Source organism: Perissodus microlepis, chromosome 14 (genome assembly GCF_051167445.1).
Source record: "Perissodus microlepis isolate ML-2025 ecotype Zambia chromosome 14, ASM5116744v1, whole genome shotgun sequence".
In the NCBI taxonomy this organism is placed as follows: Eukaryota; Metazoa; Chordata; class Actinopteri; order Cichliformes; family Cichlidae; genus Perissodus; species Perissodus microlepis.
Genome location: NC_140474.1, coordinates 34,683,787 through 34,704,867, shown reverse-complemented (window position 1 = coordinate 34,704,867; position 21,081 = coordinate 34,683,787). Strand labels below are relative to the sequence as shown.

The following is a 21,081-nucleotide window of genomic DNA, read 5'->3' as shown; positions in this document are numbered from 1 at the left end:
CAAACAATCTGTGATGAAGGCTGCAAGTGACAGCCTCCTCACTGCTTCATGTATTTAAATTAACTTTTTTATCTGCTTAAAACCAAAAAAATCCCAAATAGATGATTACAAATTATTTTCATAACAAGCTCTTTCATGATTGCATTTACTAAAAAACACGTGCCAAGTAGGAACTCCCTGCCCAACCCCCCATGTGCCACACATACCACTCTGTGAATATGTTGGCAATTCTGGAAATTATTAATTTAATAACCCAACCTAATATCCAACCCAACCTAATATCCAACTATCTGCAGGTTATTATATCACTTTAGCATCCCTGTATAATGTCTTAGCTGCTCTCATCTTTAGAAAGACTTTATCCAGTTTAGCATGCCTGAATTGAAGGACTAACACTATATTGTAAGAAAAAGTCCTTGAAAGCCTGAAATACAACTCTGATTCCAAAAATGTTGGGATGCTGTACAATAGCAGAAGTACAGCAGAACACAGAAAACACATCAAATGTTGAAACTGAGAAAATCTACTCTTTTAAGGAAAGAATTGAGGTCATTTTGAACTTGATGGCAATAGGTCAAAAAAAATGTAGGACAGGGCAAAGGTTACCACTGTTTACAGGCTCATTCTACAAATGTCTGCAAACTGAGGAGACCAGTTATTGGATTTTTGTATTTAGTACCACTTACTTTTCCAGCCTATTGTTCTTCAAAATGGCTTTATTTGTTTCTTAACATGTTACAATTTGGGTTTGCCTTCTTTTTAATATACATTTTACTTAGGATTTGCAGTTGCAGAGAGAGAGGGAGACAGAGAGGGAGGGAGGGAGGGAGAGAGAGGGGGAGGGGGGGCTCTAACAAAACCAAACATATTAAGCGTATGTGGAGTTTCGTGGAGTTTAACTGTCAATAGCACCTTGAAGCAACTGTTGTTGTGATTTGGCACTACATAAATAAAATTCGATTCAATTTAGTTCAATACAATACTTCAAATGGGGGAAATTGAGGAAATTAAAAGGATTTTGGGCCTTACATTCTCACATGTCAAATGAGTACAAATTCCAGATAGGAGCCCCAGGGAAATGCAGGTCTGTGGTGCATGGAGGGTGCCCTGAGCCTGCAGGGGTGCAGACACGAGCGCCTCAACAGAAGATGAAACACTGACTGCTGGCTCCAGCTAGCCACAGAGACAACCAGCAAAAGCAGTGTGAGTAAAGCATGGAGAGAAAGACAGGGAATGAGGGGAAGAACACAGAAGACACAGTCAACATGGAAATTCAGATGAAAATATTGCAGAACATGAAAGTAACAAGAAGTGCATGAACATTTGAGTGGCAATGGAAAAGGGAAAATGGCTTTACAATGAGTAACCATGGCATTGAAATAATTCCCCTATCTAATGAGAATGTAGTCAGTTCAATTATTCAGTTATTGGGTAAGTTGGTTATATCACTCATGAAAGGGAATGTGCTACAAAACTAACTAGCGAGATATAATTTGAGTTTCATTCCACAGGAATGTCTTAAGCAGAACTCTCTCTGAAACCTGTCAAGTCTACAACAAAATCCATAAGTGGGTGTTTCTGTAGTGTCCACAGCTCTAGCAGCTCCAGCAAAATGACTGAATTTAAAGGTAACAGAATTTGACATTGCATCAGAAGTCAAGAAGAACTGTGGGCCCAATTCATGTTTATCAGGGCAGCCCAATTTTCAAGGTTTCCAGTAATTTTTCCATTGTTTTGAAATATAATTTTAATAGAGTACAAGTTTTTATTGTCAGGTAATGAGCAACACAGTAGTAAGGGAAATTGTTGCAAAAAAATTGTGAGAGTGGAATGATGATCAATGTGATAAATAGTGATGTATGCTAACAGCTTTGGTGAAGTTATTATTAAATTAGAAAGGAAGGGGAACATTTCTGAGATGTTAAAAAAGACTACAGCACAACAAAAAACACAGGCAGCAGAACTAGTTAGCTAAAGCTCAGAATTTGCTGATTTTTTTCCCTAACCCTGCTGACAGACTTAGTTTCCATTGCTTAACTTAACCTGACCTTGTGCAACACAGATCGTTATAACTGCAAGAGTGCATTTGAAGGTTAATTAACATTTCATCAAAGATCCAGAATTCAATATGAACAGGAGAGATAAAAAAAAAAAACTTCCATGTCGTCATGGTACTGTCTTGCTGTCTTTAGGGGAATATTTTCTATTAGCTGGCACATAAGTGGAGTTTACCAAAGTGACTGAGTGGGCAGGGTGTGGAGATGCAAGACTATGTAACATTAGACCAGTTAATCACAACAACAGTTGCCTCATAGTTTTTGGTGATAAATAAAAAAAAACAGAATTTAACTGAATAAATTTAGCAGCTTTCAGAGAGCAACTTTTAAAAACAGCCGTTTTTAAACTAAGCTGTTTCATGACTTTAAATCAACCATTTCAGCTATTCTGGATTCCCTTTGGTGAAACAGTTTTTCTCTTTAACACCACTGACTCAATGACGCCACTGGCAAAGCAGTAAATAATCAATAATCAATGGGAGCACCACTTGAAGCATCTCTATGCTTTTTTTGGAGCCTTTTACCGGTTGCACAGCCAGGCTGAAGACATGATTGTGTCAGTTTTTACTGCCATTTCAATGAGATATCAGTGCAGAGGATCACAGGGCTTCAGACTATAAAGAAGGAGATGTTGCAACAGCTTGAGACTTTCTCAAGAAAACTGCTGTACTCCTGTGCCAGCACACTATATGTAGAGGTAACACCTGGCATTTACGAAATTATGACAGCAATAATGGGCTCTTTACTTTTTTGCTACAGGGTTAACTGTCCCTTACTTTACATGGCATGACAGTTTTCACCACCAGTTGCTTCATACCAGCACACTGTGTTATTGCCACATGCACAAATGTGAAATGTAAAAAGAGCCACCCCTTTACATCGGTGCTTTAACTTGCCTAATCGTCAAACTGCTTTAGACCATGGGGGAAGTGAATAATGCTGGTTAGATTTTTTTGATGTGTAAACACGGAAAATTCAAAGGCAATATTATCTGTTTATTTACAGGGACGCCAAAGATCTTCATCAGGCGTCGCTGAGCTTCCTCAGTTGGACTGACCGGTGCCTCCTACAGGTCAAAGCAGCAAAATACTGAATCTGAGCACACTGACACAGATGAAGCAAAGCCCACAATTAGACACAAACAGAAATGTCCTCAGCAGATGGATATGTATTTTAGTTATGTTTAGTCATCTTTAAAAAATAAACAAGTACATCAGATATCCTCACTGACTTCACTAATGTTTCCCACAGGAGACTCAAACACATACACTGACTGTATCAACAGCATAAGCAGTTTGGGTTACCATGGAATCCATTTCAAAAACACCATGTTTAGTAGTTCTGTAGTAGCACTACATAGGTAGTAGTAGTAGTAATAGTAGTAATATATAAATAGCTTCTGCTTCAAACAGTACGTATGCTTTAACCTCCTAGGACTGGGCATCCACATATGTGGACATCACATTTTGGGTTGTCTAGACGACAATAAAACATGCTGCTCCATAAGGGCCTGATATCTCTTATGAGGACATTATACTGCCACTGTTCTATCGAAATTTAAAACAAATGTCATATGTGGATATCCAGCCCTTGTAGAGCAAAATCAGGTAAAAAAGAAAATTCTTTGTTTTTACATTCATGAGGTCCCAAAGAGAAATTAAAATTGCATGCCATGAAAGAGTTCGGGTCTTAGGAGGTTAAAAAAAACTGTGTAAAAACAGTGTAACAGAGTAACACAGTATATTACTAAAATTGGCAGTACACAATCTGGAACAAACCAAACAGAATGTGTGAAAAAATTAAGAGCGCTAAAGAGAAAATAAAGAGAGAAACAGGCAGCAGACCAGTTAGCGTACTTGTCTGTGGCAGCATCATTTTCAAATATAATGTTTTTTTCTTTCAGTTGCTTTTCCACAAAGCAGAATTGCAGTAACTGGCTCTACCTGGTGATGCTAGTCATGTCAGGCTACCAAAGTTCCCTGTTTGAAAAATGTCTTTGCTGACACTCCATCTTTGCAAACAAGGCTTATTATCAAATACATTCTGCTATGTGATATGTCAAAGGTTAAAAACTGAAACTGTCCTCCTTGTTCATTGGCAGACTTAATCACAAAAATGATTCAAGAGTCATAAACCTCAAAACTAGCACGTGTATTTAAAACCATAGGAGTTTACATAGCCGCTAAAGAACATACAATTCTGACAGCGACACCAGCATTCTGTAGAAATGACTAAGCTGAGGACGTAAACATGTGCTTGTGGTTTAATGATTACAAGAATGAGAAATACTGGTTGGATATAATATTAATATTTCCAAATATAACACCACCTGTTGCTAAGCTGATTAGAAGCAGGGTATTCATAAAAGAGCCCTTGTTGAATGCCCAAAAACAAAAGGTACAAAGAAAATGACCAACAGTTTTTCAATATAAAATGTCAAACAACTGAACAACTGTACATTAAGTCAATTGACTAATTACTAATTAGTGACTTCATCATCTACTGGCAATTAGCTCAAGAGACTCCAAGTAAACCATTTCCTTGTGTGTTGCAATTTCTTCTGCTCATTTGTCTTCCACAGCTTTTTAAAAGTGGCTGAGTCTAGCCACTGTGAACACTAACATTACACATAAATGTGGTGCAAACACTATTAGCAAACACTACAGTGCTCTTTCACTCCAAACATGCATTTTAAATGCTATGCACCCAACATCAACAACACCATGTCCCAAAAGTCAAGACGACATGCCAAGTGTTAGACTGTACCTCTTTTTGACTAACAGCAGGTTTCTGGATAGAAACAATTCCTATAGGCGTAGAAGACAGTGGACCAACACTGGGCTGGGGAGGATTAGGGCTCACAGAAGTTGATGCAGTGAAACATGATTGGGGTTCAGGTATAAAGTCAGGAGCTGGGATGAAGCCCATAACTGGTGCGAAAGATAAAGGTCGGGAATGAGGAGATTTGGAAGAACCTGAAGCTGAGCCCACAGTTGCTTTGTTAGCAGGGTTAACAGAAGCCAGAGAAGATGTTATTTCCTTTGTAACTGGAGAAGAGCTGCTGGATTTGTGTTTAACATCCTGCAACTCTGGCTTGGCTTTAACTTCATTCTGCTCCTTTGTTGTCTCCTTCAAGTCAAGTTTTTCATCCATCTTCTCACTTATCTTGTCTAACTCCATTTTTTCTGGTCGGTTATCCTGAAATATTCTTGGAAAGCGCTCCCTTGTTCTGCCTCTGACCATAAGGCTTGTTAAGCCCCTTGAAATATCATCTTTGTCTTCTGTTTTGATGACATCATGTTTAAAAGAGAATCCTGGCATCACTTGGGTTTGGGACACGGAGGTTGCTGCTGCTGCTACTTTGATTGTGTCAGTAGCAGGCTTGCCTACTTCCGTAACTTTGTCAGATTTCTTTGCTGGTACATTGATCTCATCTTCTGAGGGTAAAACCTTCCTGACAACACGACGAACAACCTTTACTACTTTCTTACGTGTGTAACCCTGGTCATCAGTGGTAGCCATTTGGTTGGTGCTGGTGCCTGGAAGGCTGATGATACCATTGGCAGTACCATTGACTGTGCTTTTTCCCACCACGCCATTTTGTTCTTGCTCACTTAAATCTGGTTCAAGCTTCCGAGGAATTTGTGGAGGTTCAGGACTTTTAAGTTGTGCCGCCGTCGTTGATGGTGGCTCAGGACTTTTGAAGTGCCCTTGGACTTTTATGGGTGTCCTGACTTTTGGTGGGGAAGGACTCCTGATCCTGGCAACTGACTCTGCAGTAGGACTTTTTGCCCTCAATAAACCCCTGCCAGGATCTAGAGCTGGTACTGACTTGGCTCGGCCGGGAATCCCATCACTGTCTGACTACTCACAGAGAAAAGAAAGCAATTACATGAATGTAGACAAGTAATGAAAATCCAAGCATTATGTCTTATTCTGTCAAAGAATAAAAATGTTGGTGTGTTACAATGAATTTTATGAAGACTAGTAACAGAGAAGAACAGATATTCCTTTAACCCTACAACATAATGCAATATTGGAGCTTCCAATGACTTTGAATTTAGCCTAGAAATCCAATGCCTAAAAACAGGCTCCCTAAGAAATCAAAGGCTTTCAGGACAGGTTCAGCAAACATCACAGCTCCATTTTGCTAGACATGGTACTAATTTTAACACTAAAAGGGTGTATAAGAACATGTAATCATCCCAAAGCAATCAGTTTGAGAGTTTCTGTTCTATATAAAATAAGTCAGCATGCTGCATCAGGTCCAAAGGTCTATCTATAATGACATATTTGCTCTCCTGGAACAAGATGTCTAGCCGTCCACCTCAAGGTTTTGGGAAAGTGCTAGTTGCCAACTATCAGCTAAAGCATGTTAGCATGATTAATCCAGTACACTACAGGGATTTACCTACTATGGAATGAGTTAAAACCAAAACTTTGTGGCATTAAGTTCAAATATATGCTGATGCGAATGAGTATTCCAGTTATTATATATTAGGAAAGAGATAAGCCTAGATGTTTAGATAATGATAATAATTAAGAACGTTTTCAACTGCAATGTGTGTCAAGCATCATGAAAGAGAAGAGACCCTGGTGGTCTAACCCCCAGCTGTTGAAACTACCACTTGGGGCATGGAACATCACTTGTCTGTTGGGAAAGAAGCCTGAGTGGTTGGGTTTGAGAGATACTAGGTAGATATAGTCGAGTTTGTCTCAACACACAGTGTGGGTTCTTGAACCAGTCTTCTGGAGACCGGGGGTGGCTGGAAAGCACTTAAGATGTAGAAAAAAAAGTGTGTCTATGAAGTGCTTTGAGTGAAGTGCTTTGAGTTTTTTACTCTACTTCTACTGAAGTAGAGTAAAAAAAGCACTATATGAGAACCAGTCCATTTACCATTTGCCGTGGTGAGGCTGAGAGCAGGGGTCAGGATACTTGTATCTCACAATTTGGTGCATGTAAGTTAGGGTTTGTTCCTGGTCAAGACTTTCTCATCTTGGTGGATGATGGGGAAAGTGTCCTGACTATCACTGCCCTTTATGTGCCAAACAAGTTTTCAAAATACCCAGCCTTCTTGGAGTCACAGGGTGGGGTATTAGAAAGTGTAGCACACAGGTGCATGTCTTGGACACTGGACAGACCTGGCATACCAAGTACCCATTACTGAGGCAGATGCATAGACCTGCAGCTACAAGGTGGTTGGTGCCTGTCAAAGTAGTAATCCCTGAACTACATGCTGGACACCAAGGTGGCGTCAAGCTGAAGCAGGAGTCTTGTCGAATTTGGTTTTCCTGTAGTACTCGGGAAGCAGCTGACAGGTACCAGCAGTCCATGTGGAGTGCGGCTCTTGCAGTGGCTGATATAAAATTCAGGTGTGGGAGAAGTTTCATGAGGAACAATGCATTTTGTACGGAATTCTGGGCGAGCTCTTATCCTCTTGAGGACATTCAAGACAGATGTTTTCTGGAGATGTTTATGGACAGAATTTGTAGGCATAGCCAAGTGGTGGTATGCCTCCAATTTAGTGGTCTCAGGTTCTTCCATCTTTCTGCAGATGATATGATTTTCTGTCAACTTCATCAGGGGTGGCCTGATGAAACACTTTTAAGTCTGAGACCATGGTTTTCAAAAGGGCCTCAGACAGTTGTTGACCCAAGTATAGTTGTTTAAGTCTCTTAGGGACATGTTCACAAGCGGGGGGAAGGGGAAACGGATCTGGGCCACAATCACAGTGATACAGACAGTGAACTGGTCTGTACTGTTGACAGGAAACCAAAGCTGTTTGATTGACCAGTAGATCTACATTAGCTCTACATCCCTACACTCACCTATGGCCACAAGCTTTAGGTAATAACTGAAAGAATGAGAATATGTATACACTCAGAGTAGAGCCATTTTACATCAAAAGGAGCCAGCTCAAGAATTTGGGCATCTCACTAGGATGGTTCCTAGGCACCTCTTGAGTGATGTGTTCCAGACATGCCATGTCTGTTACAGTCAGTGACAGATTAAAGTCAAAGTAGTTATTTATAGAAATGTTTTATATATTTTTTATTAATAATCTGTAGCATTTCTGTGTTTTACACTGTTTTGAACATTCTATACTTTTGAAAAGAACCTTTGCGTATTGTTATTACAACTAACTAATGCAACAACAAACTTAGAATTTTTTAATTTTAATTTTTTTAAATGTGTTTATTTCTTTTCTCACTTTTTTATTCACTAATTACATTTTTTTACTATCTTTAATTGTAGTTTAAATAATTCAGAAAGCTTTACATTTGCTTTAAAATATATTGCCACAAATATTTCAGGAATAGTGCTGTAAACAAAACATTTTGTTTTTAAATATATTCACAGATTTAACCTAAAAAACAACAAAGAAATAGATGATGGCAATATATACAGGGTATTTGCCATAAAATGTGTCATCCTAACACTTCAACCTGAAATATAAATACAAAGACCATGCTAAAACACTGGATTTTAAATGTCAAGAACCAAGACGATTCTAAAATGAGAGCCAGAAACTCTAATTAATGCCATTGTTTACTTACACTTTTGTTTGCTGGCTTGTTATCTTCTTTAATCTAAATGTGTTGAACAGGAAACCAGATCAAAATCTTATAGCTTAGATCCATTGCACACCATGCAAATTTCAAAACATGCACATATTCTGAGAGCCATCTCTTGCATGAAAATATTTTTATTTCAGTGCAATATAATGTGCAATAATGTGCTGTAAAAATTGTCTTACTATTTCAAGAGCTGAAACCAATGCACTTACTGCATTTAAATTGCGTTAGTTAAGTATAACATAAAATAAGTGAAAGCCATTAAAATCTGAAGTGGGGTGCCACACCAAATGCCACACAAATCCAAACATAGAGATGTTAGTACACCATAGTAGTCCCATCACACTAATGTGCTCTACTAAACATCTAAACAAGACTTCCCTTTTGTTCCCAGAACGAAAAACGAGATGAAAATGCCATGTTGGCTGATCTGCTGTCATGGACTTTGATGGATGAGATGAAAGCAGGTGAAGGAGGTGGAGGAAAGCTAGGAAAGGAAGATTACACACAGTTAAGAGAAACTTCTTCACACACCAGGACGCACTGAATTTTCAGCGCAAGTAACGTTTTGTTTTTAATGACAAAGCACTGAGAAAAACAAAGAATGAGCACAAAGTTAGAGCTTATTCTAAGAAATGTAAACATTTTTTGTAAAAACAACTATACAAAATCAAAAGTAACTCATCCTACACAAGTGGGCTAATCTTGATAAAAGTTTCCATAAGCATTGCCAAGGACATTGTGAGTGCCAACATCTATGTGGTGTATACAAATATTTTATGCAAATCCCACAATCATATACATTTGACAGTTAAATTGAGCACTGTGTCATAATATAAAATATCAAATTAGAATGGTGTATCATAGTACTATACTACTATAATGATTGTAACATACACAGCAGGTAAAAATAAGTACTGACTATGTCACTAATCAAGGTGCTATTGATATGAAATTATCACCAGATGTTGGTAACGACCCATCCAATCTATTATTACATAGTATTGAACACATCAAGAAAGAGAGGTGCAAAAAGGCATTAAAATTCATCAGTAATTAGAAAGCAATCCTGTCATTTTGTGCAAATTAATATCAGCTGGTTCAGTCTCAACTGATGGCCTATGAAAACCAAGGTGCCGCACAAGAAACTTTTCATGATTGTAAAACCAATGAGCTCTCGCAAGACCTTCCCAACCTTATTGTTTCCAAGCATACTCTTGGCACTGGACGATTCCAGTGAGCACTGTTGGGGCTAAGGTTGGGCAATATGTAAATATTTTCCAACGGACAATCGTCAGTCCAATAACTAACAATAGGCAATATATTCACGCAAGCGCAGACTTTTTGATGGGCAGAGCAATGTAATCATCCACGGACTGATTTCCGCGTTTAGAACACAGAAGAAGTCCAAACATGGGCGAACTAATTGCTAAATTGCACAATGGAGGAGAAGGTGCAGATAGAAATGGACTGTTATCTCAGCAAGGGGGTCATAGACGGAGAAGATGATCCGCTAGCTTGATGGAAAATGCATAAAAAACGTTTCCATAAACCATAAACCACCATAAACTGACCATGGCCAGGTGCTCCCCACAAGATTTCAGACAGAGGAGTGAAAGGAATTATTAGAAGGGTTGTCAAAGGGCCAAAAATCACTTGTGGTCAGATTCCATTGCTCAAGAAAAAGCATGTTGAAACACGTTTAAAATCTGCTAAACAACATTTCATCAAGCCTGTGAAATACTGTGAGAATATGGTTTGGTCAGATGAGACCAAAACTGAATATTTGGATGCCATAATGCAACCATGATTGGAGGTCAAAGACATTGCAGATGACACCAAAAACACTATACCAACAGTGAAGTTTGGAGGTGAGAACATCACAGCTTCATTCATCCTGTATAATTTATAGACAATGTGAATCAATGTGAATGTAAAAATCTATCGTAACATTATTTTCATAATGTACAAACCATATCTGCCACAAGCTGATAAGTTTCCATCCTTTCCAAGAAAACATAAATGTAAAGTAAGTTAACTGGGACCACTTACTGACCAACATCTGAGCAGAAAAATTTGGACTACAACAAGAACCAAGGAAGTTGTATTGTGTAATGCTACTTTCAGTTGGCAAAGCCCCCCCTTGTCCATCTCTAGCCATAAATAGTGGCAATGGCTGTAGAGCCTCAAGGCCCCATTCTTGTCATATATATTCAGCAGAAGAAACCACTTGTTGTAAAAAAAAAAAAAAATAGTTAGTATAAATAATTCTACCTGTAAATGAAGCAGTCCCACAACTTCTGTATTAAAGTAGTCCTCAAACAACAGACCAAATCAGTAACTGGGTAAAGAGGAATAGATCTGAAAGACCAGCCAGAGACATACAAAGTAGAGAGTGAAACGGCAGGGCTGACAAGAGAGGGAGCACTATGATAGGCTGGCTATTCCTGTTGGTGTACAGACAAGAGTTGACGGGGACAGCTGTTGTGATAGGAGGCTGCTAAAAGGTAAAAATAGGAGCCCCAGCCTTCCAGTCTTCTAGACAGCTCTGCCATTCACTCCCCCAACCATTGCCACAGTTCAATCACTTGCCTCACTGCTCAACCACACATGCTGCTCTAGTTGGTGTCATCTCAGCTGCCTGCCTGCCTGCCTGCCTGCCTGTGTGCGTGTCTAACTGCCTATTATGAAGGTCATCCCAGGCACATAGCCGAGATTTTATTTGTTGCTTATTGTGGCTTTATATATGAGGCTGATGCTGCAGGTGTTACATTCACTTCAGCACATGGAGTAATTACAACAATAAAGGCTCTAATTATTTTTCATCAATGCTGCCACATGCAACTTCTCTCGTCTCTCCCAGCCGGCCCCAGGACAGAGACTGCACCCCGAAACCATACACCTTCATTGGTACCAGATAAAGAACCTTCTTAACTGAGAAGCCCAGAGAAGAGGGAAACTAGAATACCATGAACTGCAGATTCGCATGGTGGAGGACTACTGCCCGGAAGTTCTAAACAGACGCACGGAGTACCCAGAAGTGATGGCTGAGCTGTATAAACACGGTCTCAAACCCGCTCTGTTGTATCCTAAGACTTTGCATCACATCTCCCAGCAGTGTAAGACAGTGGTTTCATTCGACTGATGAGGCGAGAAGATAACTGGACGACCTGCCCGTTACAGCGGAATCACACTGAAAGATTGTTTATGTACTCATGCTTATTTGAGGGACAGCCCTGTGAGTAGACTGTTTTGTCTGATTTTCTCCTACTTTTGGGATATGTAAGGATTTTTGTTTACGCTTACGCATTACAGACTCCTCTTCTTTTCTCTTCTCCTTTGCTATTTGCAAGCAGGGATGCTATTCATGTCTCGTTGCTTACAATGTTCTCAAAGTTGGTTATATGTCGTGTTGTGGTTCCATGTGTTTACTCAAATCATTGGATTTGAAGGAAGGAAGGGTTTTTTTTTGGAGTGTACACAATGTGTGTTTTGGAGAGCTTGATGCTTTTTTTTTTTTTTTCATCATTGCTTTCACCTCAATTATGTCTAACCCTCTCCAATTCATGGAAGCGTGGTAAACGTCTGCCATCCTTACCAGAAAGGCAACGCAGAATGTTCGTCCTACAGGCCAATCTCTCTATTACACATCGATGTTAAAATTTTGGCTAAAGTTTTGGCACGAGGCTGAAAAACATTTTGCCATCAATTATATTTTTAGATCAAACTGGTTTCATTAAGAATCGTTACTCCTGTTTCAATATCCGTAGTCTATTAGATATAGTATACACCCCTCCCAAGTGCATCCCAAGTGCCTTCTCTGTGGATTTTCTCTAAATGTGGGGAAGGCATTCGATCGGGTCGAGTGGAAATACTTATTTAGAATTCAATAAAAATTCAATTTTGGATCGAAATTTATTTCATGGATGAGGCTATTTATTATATGTGTGTCCTAACGTTGCAACCTTTCAACCTCTAACGAGGAACCCATCAAGGATGCCCTTTAAGTCCTCTACTCTTCGATCTCGATATGGAGCCACTTGCCATCGCACTCCGCAGCTGTGGGGAAATTACTGCGTTCTGGAGGAAAGGAGTTGAGCATAAAGTATCCCTGTACACTGACAACTTACTGATCTTTATTTCAAACCCCCAAATATCTATACCCGCAAAGATGTCAGTATTTAATCAGTTTGGTCAGTTTTCAGGATAAAAACCTAGCCTGCATAAAAGTGAGTTATTTCCTGTGGATTGAGGAGCACCAGTGTATGACTATTCTACTCTCCCCTTTAAAATAGCACAAAATCAATTTACATATCTAGGTATAAAAGTTACAAGGAAGCATAACTGTCTCTTCAAAGTGAACTTCCTTTATTTATTAAATAATACAGAACAGCACCTGGCACAATGGTCCCCTCTCTCTACTTCTCTGGTGGGAAGAATTAACTCAATCAAAATGTACTCCCTTAATTTTTCTCTCTCTTCCAATAAATACAGATTTTTATCCCCAAATCTTTCTTTGATTCTTTAGATCCAACTATATCATTTTATATATGGAGAGCCAAATCCCCTGATTGACTAAAGCCCATCTTCAAAAGCCCAGGAGTAATGGAGGCCTGGCAATGCCTAATTTCCAGTATTACTATTGGGCAGCAAATACACGCTGCATTATATCTTGGGTCTATTTCCAAAGCAAAAAACATTCTGGATGGACATATTTCAACCTTTGTCTCTAATTCTTGAATATCATATGGATCCTAATCCATTAGTTGCTATTTTTGGCACTAATGGGGAGGCTGATGCACTGCTGACCTTGTCAGTGTCTTTTGCTTCCCTTGTAGCGAGATGTGCAGTCCTACTAAGATGGACGGGTGCTGCTTTGCCCACCCGTGCTCAATGGCTGAGGTGCCTTATGTGTTATTTAAGCCTTGAAAAGATCTGTTATTCGATTAGTAACACCAGTTTTACAAGGTGTGGAGGCAATTCCTGAAATATTTTTCCAGCCTTCGGCTGCTCAGCAAATCCTCTGTTTTTCCTCTTGTTTTTTTTGTTGCTGTTGTTTGTTTTGTTTTTGTTTTTGTTTTTTTACCTGGATCGAGGGACAGAGCTATTGTGTGGGATGGGTAGGGGGTAAACAACAATTAAAAGATATGTGATTGTGTTATTAAGCTGTATTTTATTATGTCAGCTTAAGCAATCATCGTGAAGCCTACCTACTCACATATTGTATAAGAATTTTTTGTGTATCTCTTTTTGTTTGTCGTTTTAATCTGATAAAAATATCTTTGAGAACAAAAAAAAAAATGAATGCCTGACAATGTAATGGTATGGTCCTGATCAGACAAGTGATTCTGTCTTGGGGGGGATTGGGAAACACAGCAAACCTTCTGGCCACAGCACATATTGATGAGCCATTCTTATGCTACCACTAGTGACACTGACCTTAACCAAATGCAAAACTAGTGAAAAAGAGGTCAGAAAAGATGAGTAGGGGAAAATTGTCAGTGGCTTCTACCTGTAAAACCATTCCTGTTTGGGGGTCGTCTCACTGTTGCCTCTCTAGTGCACCTGTTTCGACACCAAAGCAGCTGGAACTGATTAATAACCCCCTCTGCAACCTAACTGACTTGATGGTATACTCTGATTAAAAACTGTTGCAAGTTTTTGAGAAATGTATTTAAGTCTGTATGTATACTTTTGAGCCTGTGCAGATTACAGAAAATCCTAAATAACATCAACTTGTGCACCCAGTTTTTGTTTGTTCAAGTAATTCAACTTTTAAACATAACTGTATATGTAGACACAGAGACACAGAATTTGCACAGCACTACAGTACGAGCTTGCTATAATGACAAAAGATACATTGATCTTGTAGAGCAATAGTCAGGAGAGATCTTAGCCATTATTTCTTAGAACTTCCGAGTTGAGTTACAGTGCCATGTCCCATATAATGGTAACGTACCTTCACATTTAGTCGAGTCATCTTGTTCCAATTCAATTCCTCATTTAGCACTACAGCTTTCTAATCCTACAAAACCTTCTATTTTATCAACTCTCTCTGCTTTTGAATTTTGCACAAGACATGTTACATGTGCTGTGTAGAGTGCTGGGGTTCCTAGTTGCACTGTCTTCCTTTGTGAAACCAGTGTATACAGCAAAGAGGAAGACGTGTAAAGCAGCTAAAGGAAGGCATCACAATGAAAGCAGAAGTAGAGTGGAACATGTTACAGGAAATGAATGCTTCTCTCATCCTGCTAGCAAAGGAAAGAAAGAAAACCCAGGTCTTATCTCTGTTCTGTCTAAACTGTGGTACTTTTTCAGTTGAATGAGTCCCAGTTAAGTAAAGTCTGTTCTCTTATGAGTAATGTTATTTACCGTTGTTGTTAACAGGAGTTTTTTATACTAATCTGTGGCTTTTCCTAAAAAGGACCCACGTTTTATATATGTATATATATTTGTTAAGTGATTGTTTTAGTAAGTAAACCCTGTCTGAGGCATGTTTTAATTACCACAGTCATATGTTTTAGAGATGCGCTGATTGGCTAGCCAGGGACCAGAAAATCCCCATTGCCAATGTCCTCAGCCCTTATTGGTGGCCAACTGGTCAGGCTCAGGTTGGTCTGTTTAATGTGCAACACACGATGCAGGCAAAAAGTAATGCACACAAAAATATTGCATTGAAGCTCCTCACTCTGAGTGAAGATGCAAAGTTCACCAGGGGTTCAGGGGTCAGCCATGAAAACATTGGTAACAACAAACCTAATCAAACAGTTTAATCCCCTTCACCCAGCTGAACATGGACATTATAAAGATTAAAGAAAGGCAAATTGTCCAAAGCTAAAGCTATCCAAAGCTTAGAACCAGCCACAAGACAGCAGCCCCTCGATGTGCAAAAAATCAAATCAGGAGAATTATGGAAACAACTCAAAAATGAAAACGCAAAAGGCATCAACAGGTACTTAAATTTTGCTTTCCTACTCATTGAGCAATCACAGTACTTTTTACTGCAGCTGTCAGGTTTATGAGCCTGTGAAGGTTCCCCATCATCCAGATCATGTTAATCTAAGGAGCTTGGAAAGAAAAGCGACTGGACTTCTTTAAGTTTCTTGAATATGTTACACCTCTCATCCGAGATACTTCTTCAGTTCTAAGCGCAATTGGCGGAGAGTCCAAGATATTTAAGCCCTATTGGGAGCAGCCAGTAGGCAGCAGATATTGACCCCCTAGTGCTCTGCATTTCTCCACACTTCTGATCTTTCTCCACAAGATGGAGCCATGGAACCAAAAACACACACACACACTTCAGCAATCCCAAAACTACAGAATATATTTTTCTGCAGTGGCTTCCACATTAATCTGGGAAGGGAATCTGGGAGACTGATGTAGATAAGGTACAAATATTTTATGATAGCTTTAGCCAAGATGAAAGAGAATGAGGGTTGTGGGAATGGCAAGCTAAAGTGCCTTTGGAAAGAATGCAGCCTAAAGAAGAGGGTGGTGAAAGAAGGGAGAAATGCGCTGACGTAACATCTCTACGGTGACTCTGAGTATCATGATTAGCAAAGTCCTGTATACAAAGGCTTGTGTGAAATCAAATCAGATGAGATGAAATCAACAGTCTGAAATTTGACCCAACTTGGTTAAGTTGTTTTTTTCTAAAAATATTTAACTGTCATTTTATTTATATAATATTTAGAATGATACATACTCAATTTACTAACATATGGAAAGACAAAGATAAGGTGAAAGCAAAGCGTGAGAGCATAGCCCAGGCTTTTACCATGTAAAAGTTCACTAAACAACCCACTGCTTATGATCAAGAGAACTAAGGACTCGATTGTTGAATTAGGCGAAATGCTTTACATCACTGAAGCTGTGGTTATCACTCATCTCAACCCTAATGAAGAAAGCTCAAAAACAACTCAACTTCAAGTACTTGTTGACTTCTAAAGAAGAGCAACAGAAATCTTCTTAACTGGAAACATCACAATGGGATGATCAAGGCCTAAGCCCGGAAAGCTCTGCAGAAGATGATTAAAACTGCCCAGAATATCATTGGCACCCATCAGTAGAAGCAGCTGGGTGTTTCCCATCCAAGAAGCAGTACCCCAGCTACAAACTGTTGATTTTCTTTCCTCATATGGTAAAATTAAGAAGCTAATCCTCGACCCTTGATCCTGAGAAAGAATCTAATGACAAAGTATCTAATAATCTTGACAATAAAAACATAGCAATTATTTACTGATCACCAGCAGCCTACTCTATTTGAAGATAACTTGAGGAAAACACAGCATACTGTTGTAAATCACAAATTACACTGAAACTGACAGCTTTATAATTAAATTACATGAAGATATAAATTTATCCTATTATTGGATATAATATAAAAAGCTATACATGATTCAATTCAGTGTTATTTATATAGTGCCAGATCACAACAACAGTTGACTCAAGGTGCCTAATGATTGTGCTTGTACGCACATTTCTTAATTATATTATTCGATCTCATGACTGTCTCATACCACGTGTGCTAATATCTTTAACCTAACCTAAACCAGAATCTAAACTGAACAAGTCAAAGGTCCCCATATTTCCTTATTTTCAAAATATTACACTTTGTGCTCACAAAGGCAGACATACAAATGCACAAGAGAGGCGGAGAGAATTCAGGCAAGATGGAGTGGGTGGAGACAGGTGTCAGGTGATTTGTCACAGGATAGCAACATGAATGAAAGATAAGGTTTACAAGATGGTAGCGAGACCTGCTATGTATAATTTAGAGACAATAGCACTAACAAAAAGAGCAGAGGCAGGGCTGCAGGTGCCAAAGTTGAGTATTTGTTGGTAGTGACAAAATTAAAAACGCAAAGATGATAATAATGCATACACAAACAGACATACACAGTTCTACATTTCAAAAGAAACAAAAAACACCCCATCTCAAATGAACATATTTTTTCACTCCTAAGTAGGGATGGGTATCGTTTAGGTTTTATCCGATACCGGTGCCAAACCGGTACTTTTGAAACGGTGCCGGTGCTTAAACGGTGCTCAAACCGGTGCTTAAAGAATGGAGAACACCAACTTTGTCCAAAAACCTCTCATGTTCAGCTGTTTTTTTGTAAAAAGATAACAATGTTAGCCTTTTCTGCAGCTATGGGGCATATATGGTATCACTCTTGGCTGGAAGCAGTGCTTAAACAATGGAAAAAACACAAACTTTATCCAAAAACCTCTCGTGTTTAACTGTTTTCCACTTTTTCTTTGGTCATTTTAGCCTTTTTGGCCAGGGTGAAGGGAGTATCTGCCATCAAACAAGAAGACAGCCGCATGTAGCTATGATGATGTTTGCTAGTTCACCTTACATGCATTAATGTAATAACGTGGTTAGCCTACTCAACGTAAATTACACACGAACAACATTACGCTACTCACGCAGAGAAGAACGGCTGCTGCTGCCATCATCATCCGTCATCATTTCTGCTACACTGGCAGGGCTAGGGGCCAGGACTCTATTCTTCGGGTTTTTGGGGGATGTTGCTCCGGGTCCAATAACTGGCAACCCACCCGCAGTAGATGTGCACGGAGTGAGGTCTCGCAGCAAGCTATCAAATACGGCGCATTTCTCGGCTTTTAAAAAAAACGCTATGCGTGGCCAGGTGTTTCATCGGATTTGAGGTGTTACCTCCTTTGACAGTATCACAGTATCAGCTTAAAGCACTTGTTGCAGGCTGCTGAGTTTGCATATTTTGCTGTGAAGTACAGCCATACATTTGACCGGTCCTCCTTGGGCATTTTTAATCTGTAGCTCTGCTCTAAAAGAACGTACGTACCTGGACCCGCCTACTATCCTCGGAAACGTAAAATGATTGGCTAGAATCTAAAGTGTATCACAGCTCAGGGAAAAAAAGCACCGAAATAAAGCACCGAAATGTGCGCTGCTTTTCGGTCTGGTTACTACCGTTTATGTCAGAACTGGTGCCATCGTGGCACCGGATACCGGTACCCATCCCTACTCCTAAGCATGCAAATTCTGTTTGGCTACTGTAATTTCTGAGGCATGCATAGGCATAACAAAACAGCAGATGATGCCCTTTACACACTAAGAATCAGCTCCTGTAATTCATATCTGATCAAAGTGCAAGAGATGTTGGGGCAGCAAAGCACAGGCCAGTGACTGCTGCCAAAACCAAACAAACAGCATCATTGACTAAAACCCTCAGCATCATGAAAGCTAAAAGCATGTGTGGTTCAATGGAATGTATTGATGACATGTCAATGATGTCAGAAGAAATCAGGTTGCAGCTTCTGAACACATCACAATCCATAATGGATTTAGGTTGTTGAAAGTTAACTTGAAAATGTGTTCAAAGAGCGAAAGGGTTCTTTGTTTATGTCAACTTCAGGCCTTCATGATTATTTTTTCCCTCTTTGGTGGGTGTATTTGGTGACATCTATGTACAAAGCCTCGTGCTGACACTTCACAAAGATCAGTGGGAGCAAAATTTAATTTAGTACCAGCAAAAAGATCATCCTGAAATCAGCCGGCTGTGTTAGAAATGGTCATCAACTTTTCTACCCACTTCAATGATAGTGTCACAGCTTTGCCAATCTAACACAAAGGTAAGTGAAAAACAACAAAACAATAGAAGGTTGCAATCATTTCAAAGCCACACAATTTACAAGGACAGAAAAACATCACGTCTTCACAAGATTTTTTGCAGTATTTGCAGACACTCCATACACAGCCGGGGAGGATTGTTTTCCTACTGGAATCCATTTTGGTTTTACGTGTGTGTCAAATAAACCCAGATTAACTGACTTTATTTGAGAAAAATTCGGTACATTACTTTTGATCTGTTAATGACTCCTGATAGGACTGGGCGATATATCGACTTTTTAAATATATCGATATATTTTTATACGAGATATGAGATGTGACAATATCGTTTATATCGATACAGTCTATGTTACTTTATAATTATACTTGTGGAGCCGCAAGTTTGCCTCTCTTTCGTCCACTTTTGTCCCTACACAACGTTACTCTGCCTCGCCTCTCCCCTTCACTGAACACAACTCCCCCTCCCCCATCGCTTCACCTGCAGGCAACGACAAGATGGACACGGCAGCTATCAAAAAGGAGCTGGTCAGTAAAAAGAAAACATTTGAAGATTACTATTTTAGTGCTGCCAGTGTGACGTTAACGCCATAACTGCATTAACGGGGAAAATCTCTGTTAACGAGTTACCACGGATGACCCCGTGCGTAGGGCTGGACGGCGTCAACGCGTTAATGAGCTAACCAGGTTAACGCGTTGACGACCGGCCTAAAATCCTTTCATTTTCTCAAAAATCGACAGTGCGCCTTATGTATGAATTCTGGTTGTGTTTACTGACCACGAAACCTGCTGCGGTCTGTCTGTCTTTGTTGTTATGCTCAGCATCTTTTAGTTTACATTTTGACTGCACAATTGTGAGCTTTTTTGTTATGCACAAAAACAACATTGTTTTATTTTATTTATGGAGCATTATTATTTAATAAATGCTGATAATTTATTTCGGAGTAATTTTTTCTTGTACATCTATGCTGTATGTTAATAAAAGTGCCTATGTGAGATTTGGGACACAGCTTTGACTAAGAACTCTCTTTTTGTTCTTACTTTATGGCTTTAAAAAACATATGGAGATATATATCTTATATCGCCATCCAGCTAAAGAATATCAAGATATGAATTTTGGGTCATATCACCCTAACTCCTGATATCACTCAACATTACTTAAGAGTTGAGCATGACTACAATTCATGAATTTATGAATTTACCAGGGAGTTGTGTGGCTCAGTAATCTGTAGTTTTGTCAAGTCTGAAAAAAGTTCCTGACAATATCATCAGGGTAACTCTGACTTGGGCTGACGACAAAAAAATATCAGGGATAAAAATCACAGTAGAGTACAGGTACAAGAATAAATAAAAAAAATAGTTTCTATATGTGCAACCCTAAAACCTAAATTACATAATCACCTCCCCTAAGGTTTCCTAGATGCATTTCAAGGATGACTGACTCTTACAGAAAAAAGAGAGGTGGAATAGATTTTATATGACTTAAAGCTTCAAACTCAAACATATTTCACATGATATTTCAGTAGTCTTTTGCATAGTTAAAAGTAAATACAATATCTGTAAATTACTAGATTGCTATATGCAAGCCATTAGTTAGGTGAACACACACACACACACACACACACACACACCATAACTTATGACTGAATACCGTAGTGTACAATCAGGCTAATCCACTGTCTGCTGTGTTGGGCTGGCAGAAATTTCGGGGCTTAGGTCAGGAGAGGAAATTATAGATAAAACACAGAGGCACTCTGCCCATTTGGTCAAACAAAAACTGAAAAGCAGTTTTCATTGAGTGGCACAAATGTGGTCTTTTTAAGTGTGCATATA

The 21,081-nt window shown here is 39.2% G+C and overlaps 2 protein-coding genes across 7 annotated transcripts in view; both read right to left on the bottom strand.

Annotated features, from left to right (window-relative positions):
* LOC146374310 (unconventional myosin-XVIIIa-like) overlaps positions 1-21,081 on the bottom strand; it is a 123,348-nt gene that overhangs the window by 85,199 nt on the left and 17,068 nt on the right. Inside the window, exon 1 of one of the 6 annotated variants that reach the window (XM_084950319.1) lies at positions 14,593-16,951. The exons of the other annotated variants lie outside the window; for them this stretch is intronic. Within the exon in view, the coding sequence (XP_084806445.1) occupies positions 14,593-14,613 (21 nt within the window). The 5' untranslated portion in view covers positions 14,614-16,951. Of the gene's footprint in view, positions 1-14,592; positions 16,952-21,081 lie in introns of those variants that run through there. 6 annotated transcript variants of the gene reach the window in all.
* Positions 1,057-10,529, bottom strand: LOC146374311 (uncharacterized). Its single transcript, XM_084951530.1, has 4 exons — positions 10,491-10,529; positions 8,616-8,648; positions 4,824-5,921; positions 1,057-3,123 (listed from the first exon to the last, which is right to left on the bottom strand). The coding sequence occupies exons 1-4, from the start codon at positions 10,527-10,529 to the stop codon at positions 3,001-3,003; spliced, it is 1,293 nt and encodes a 430-aa protein (XP_084807656.1). The 3' UTR covers positions 1,057-3,000.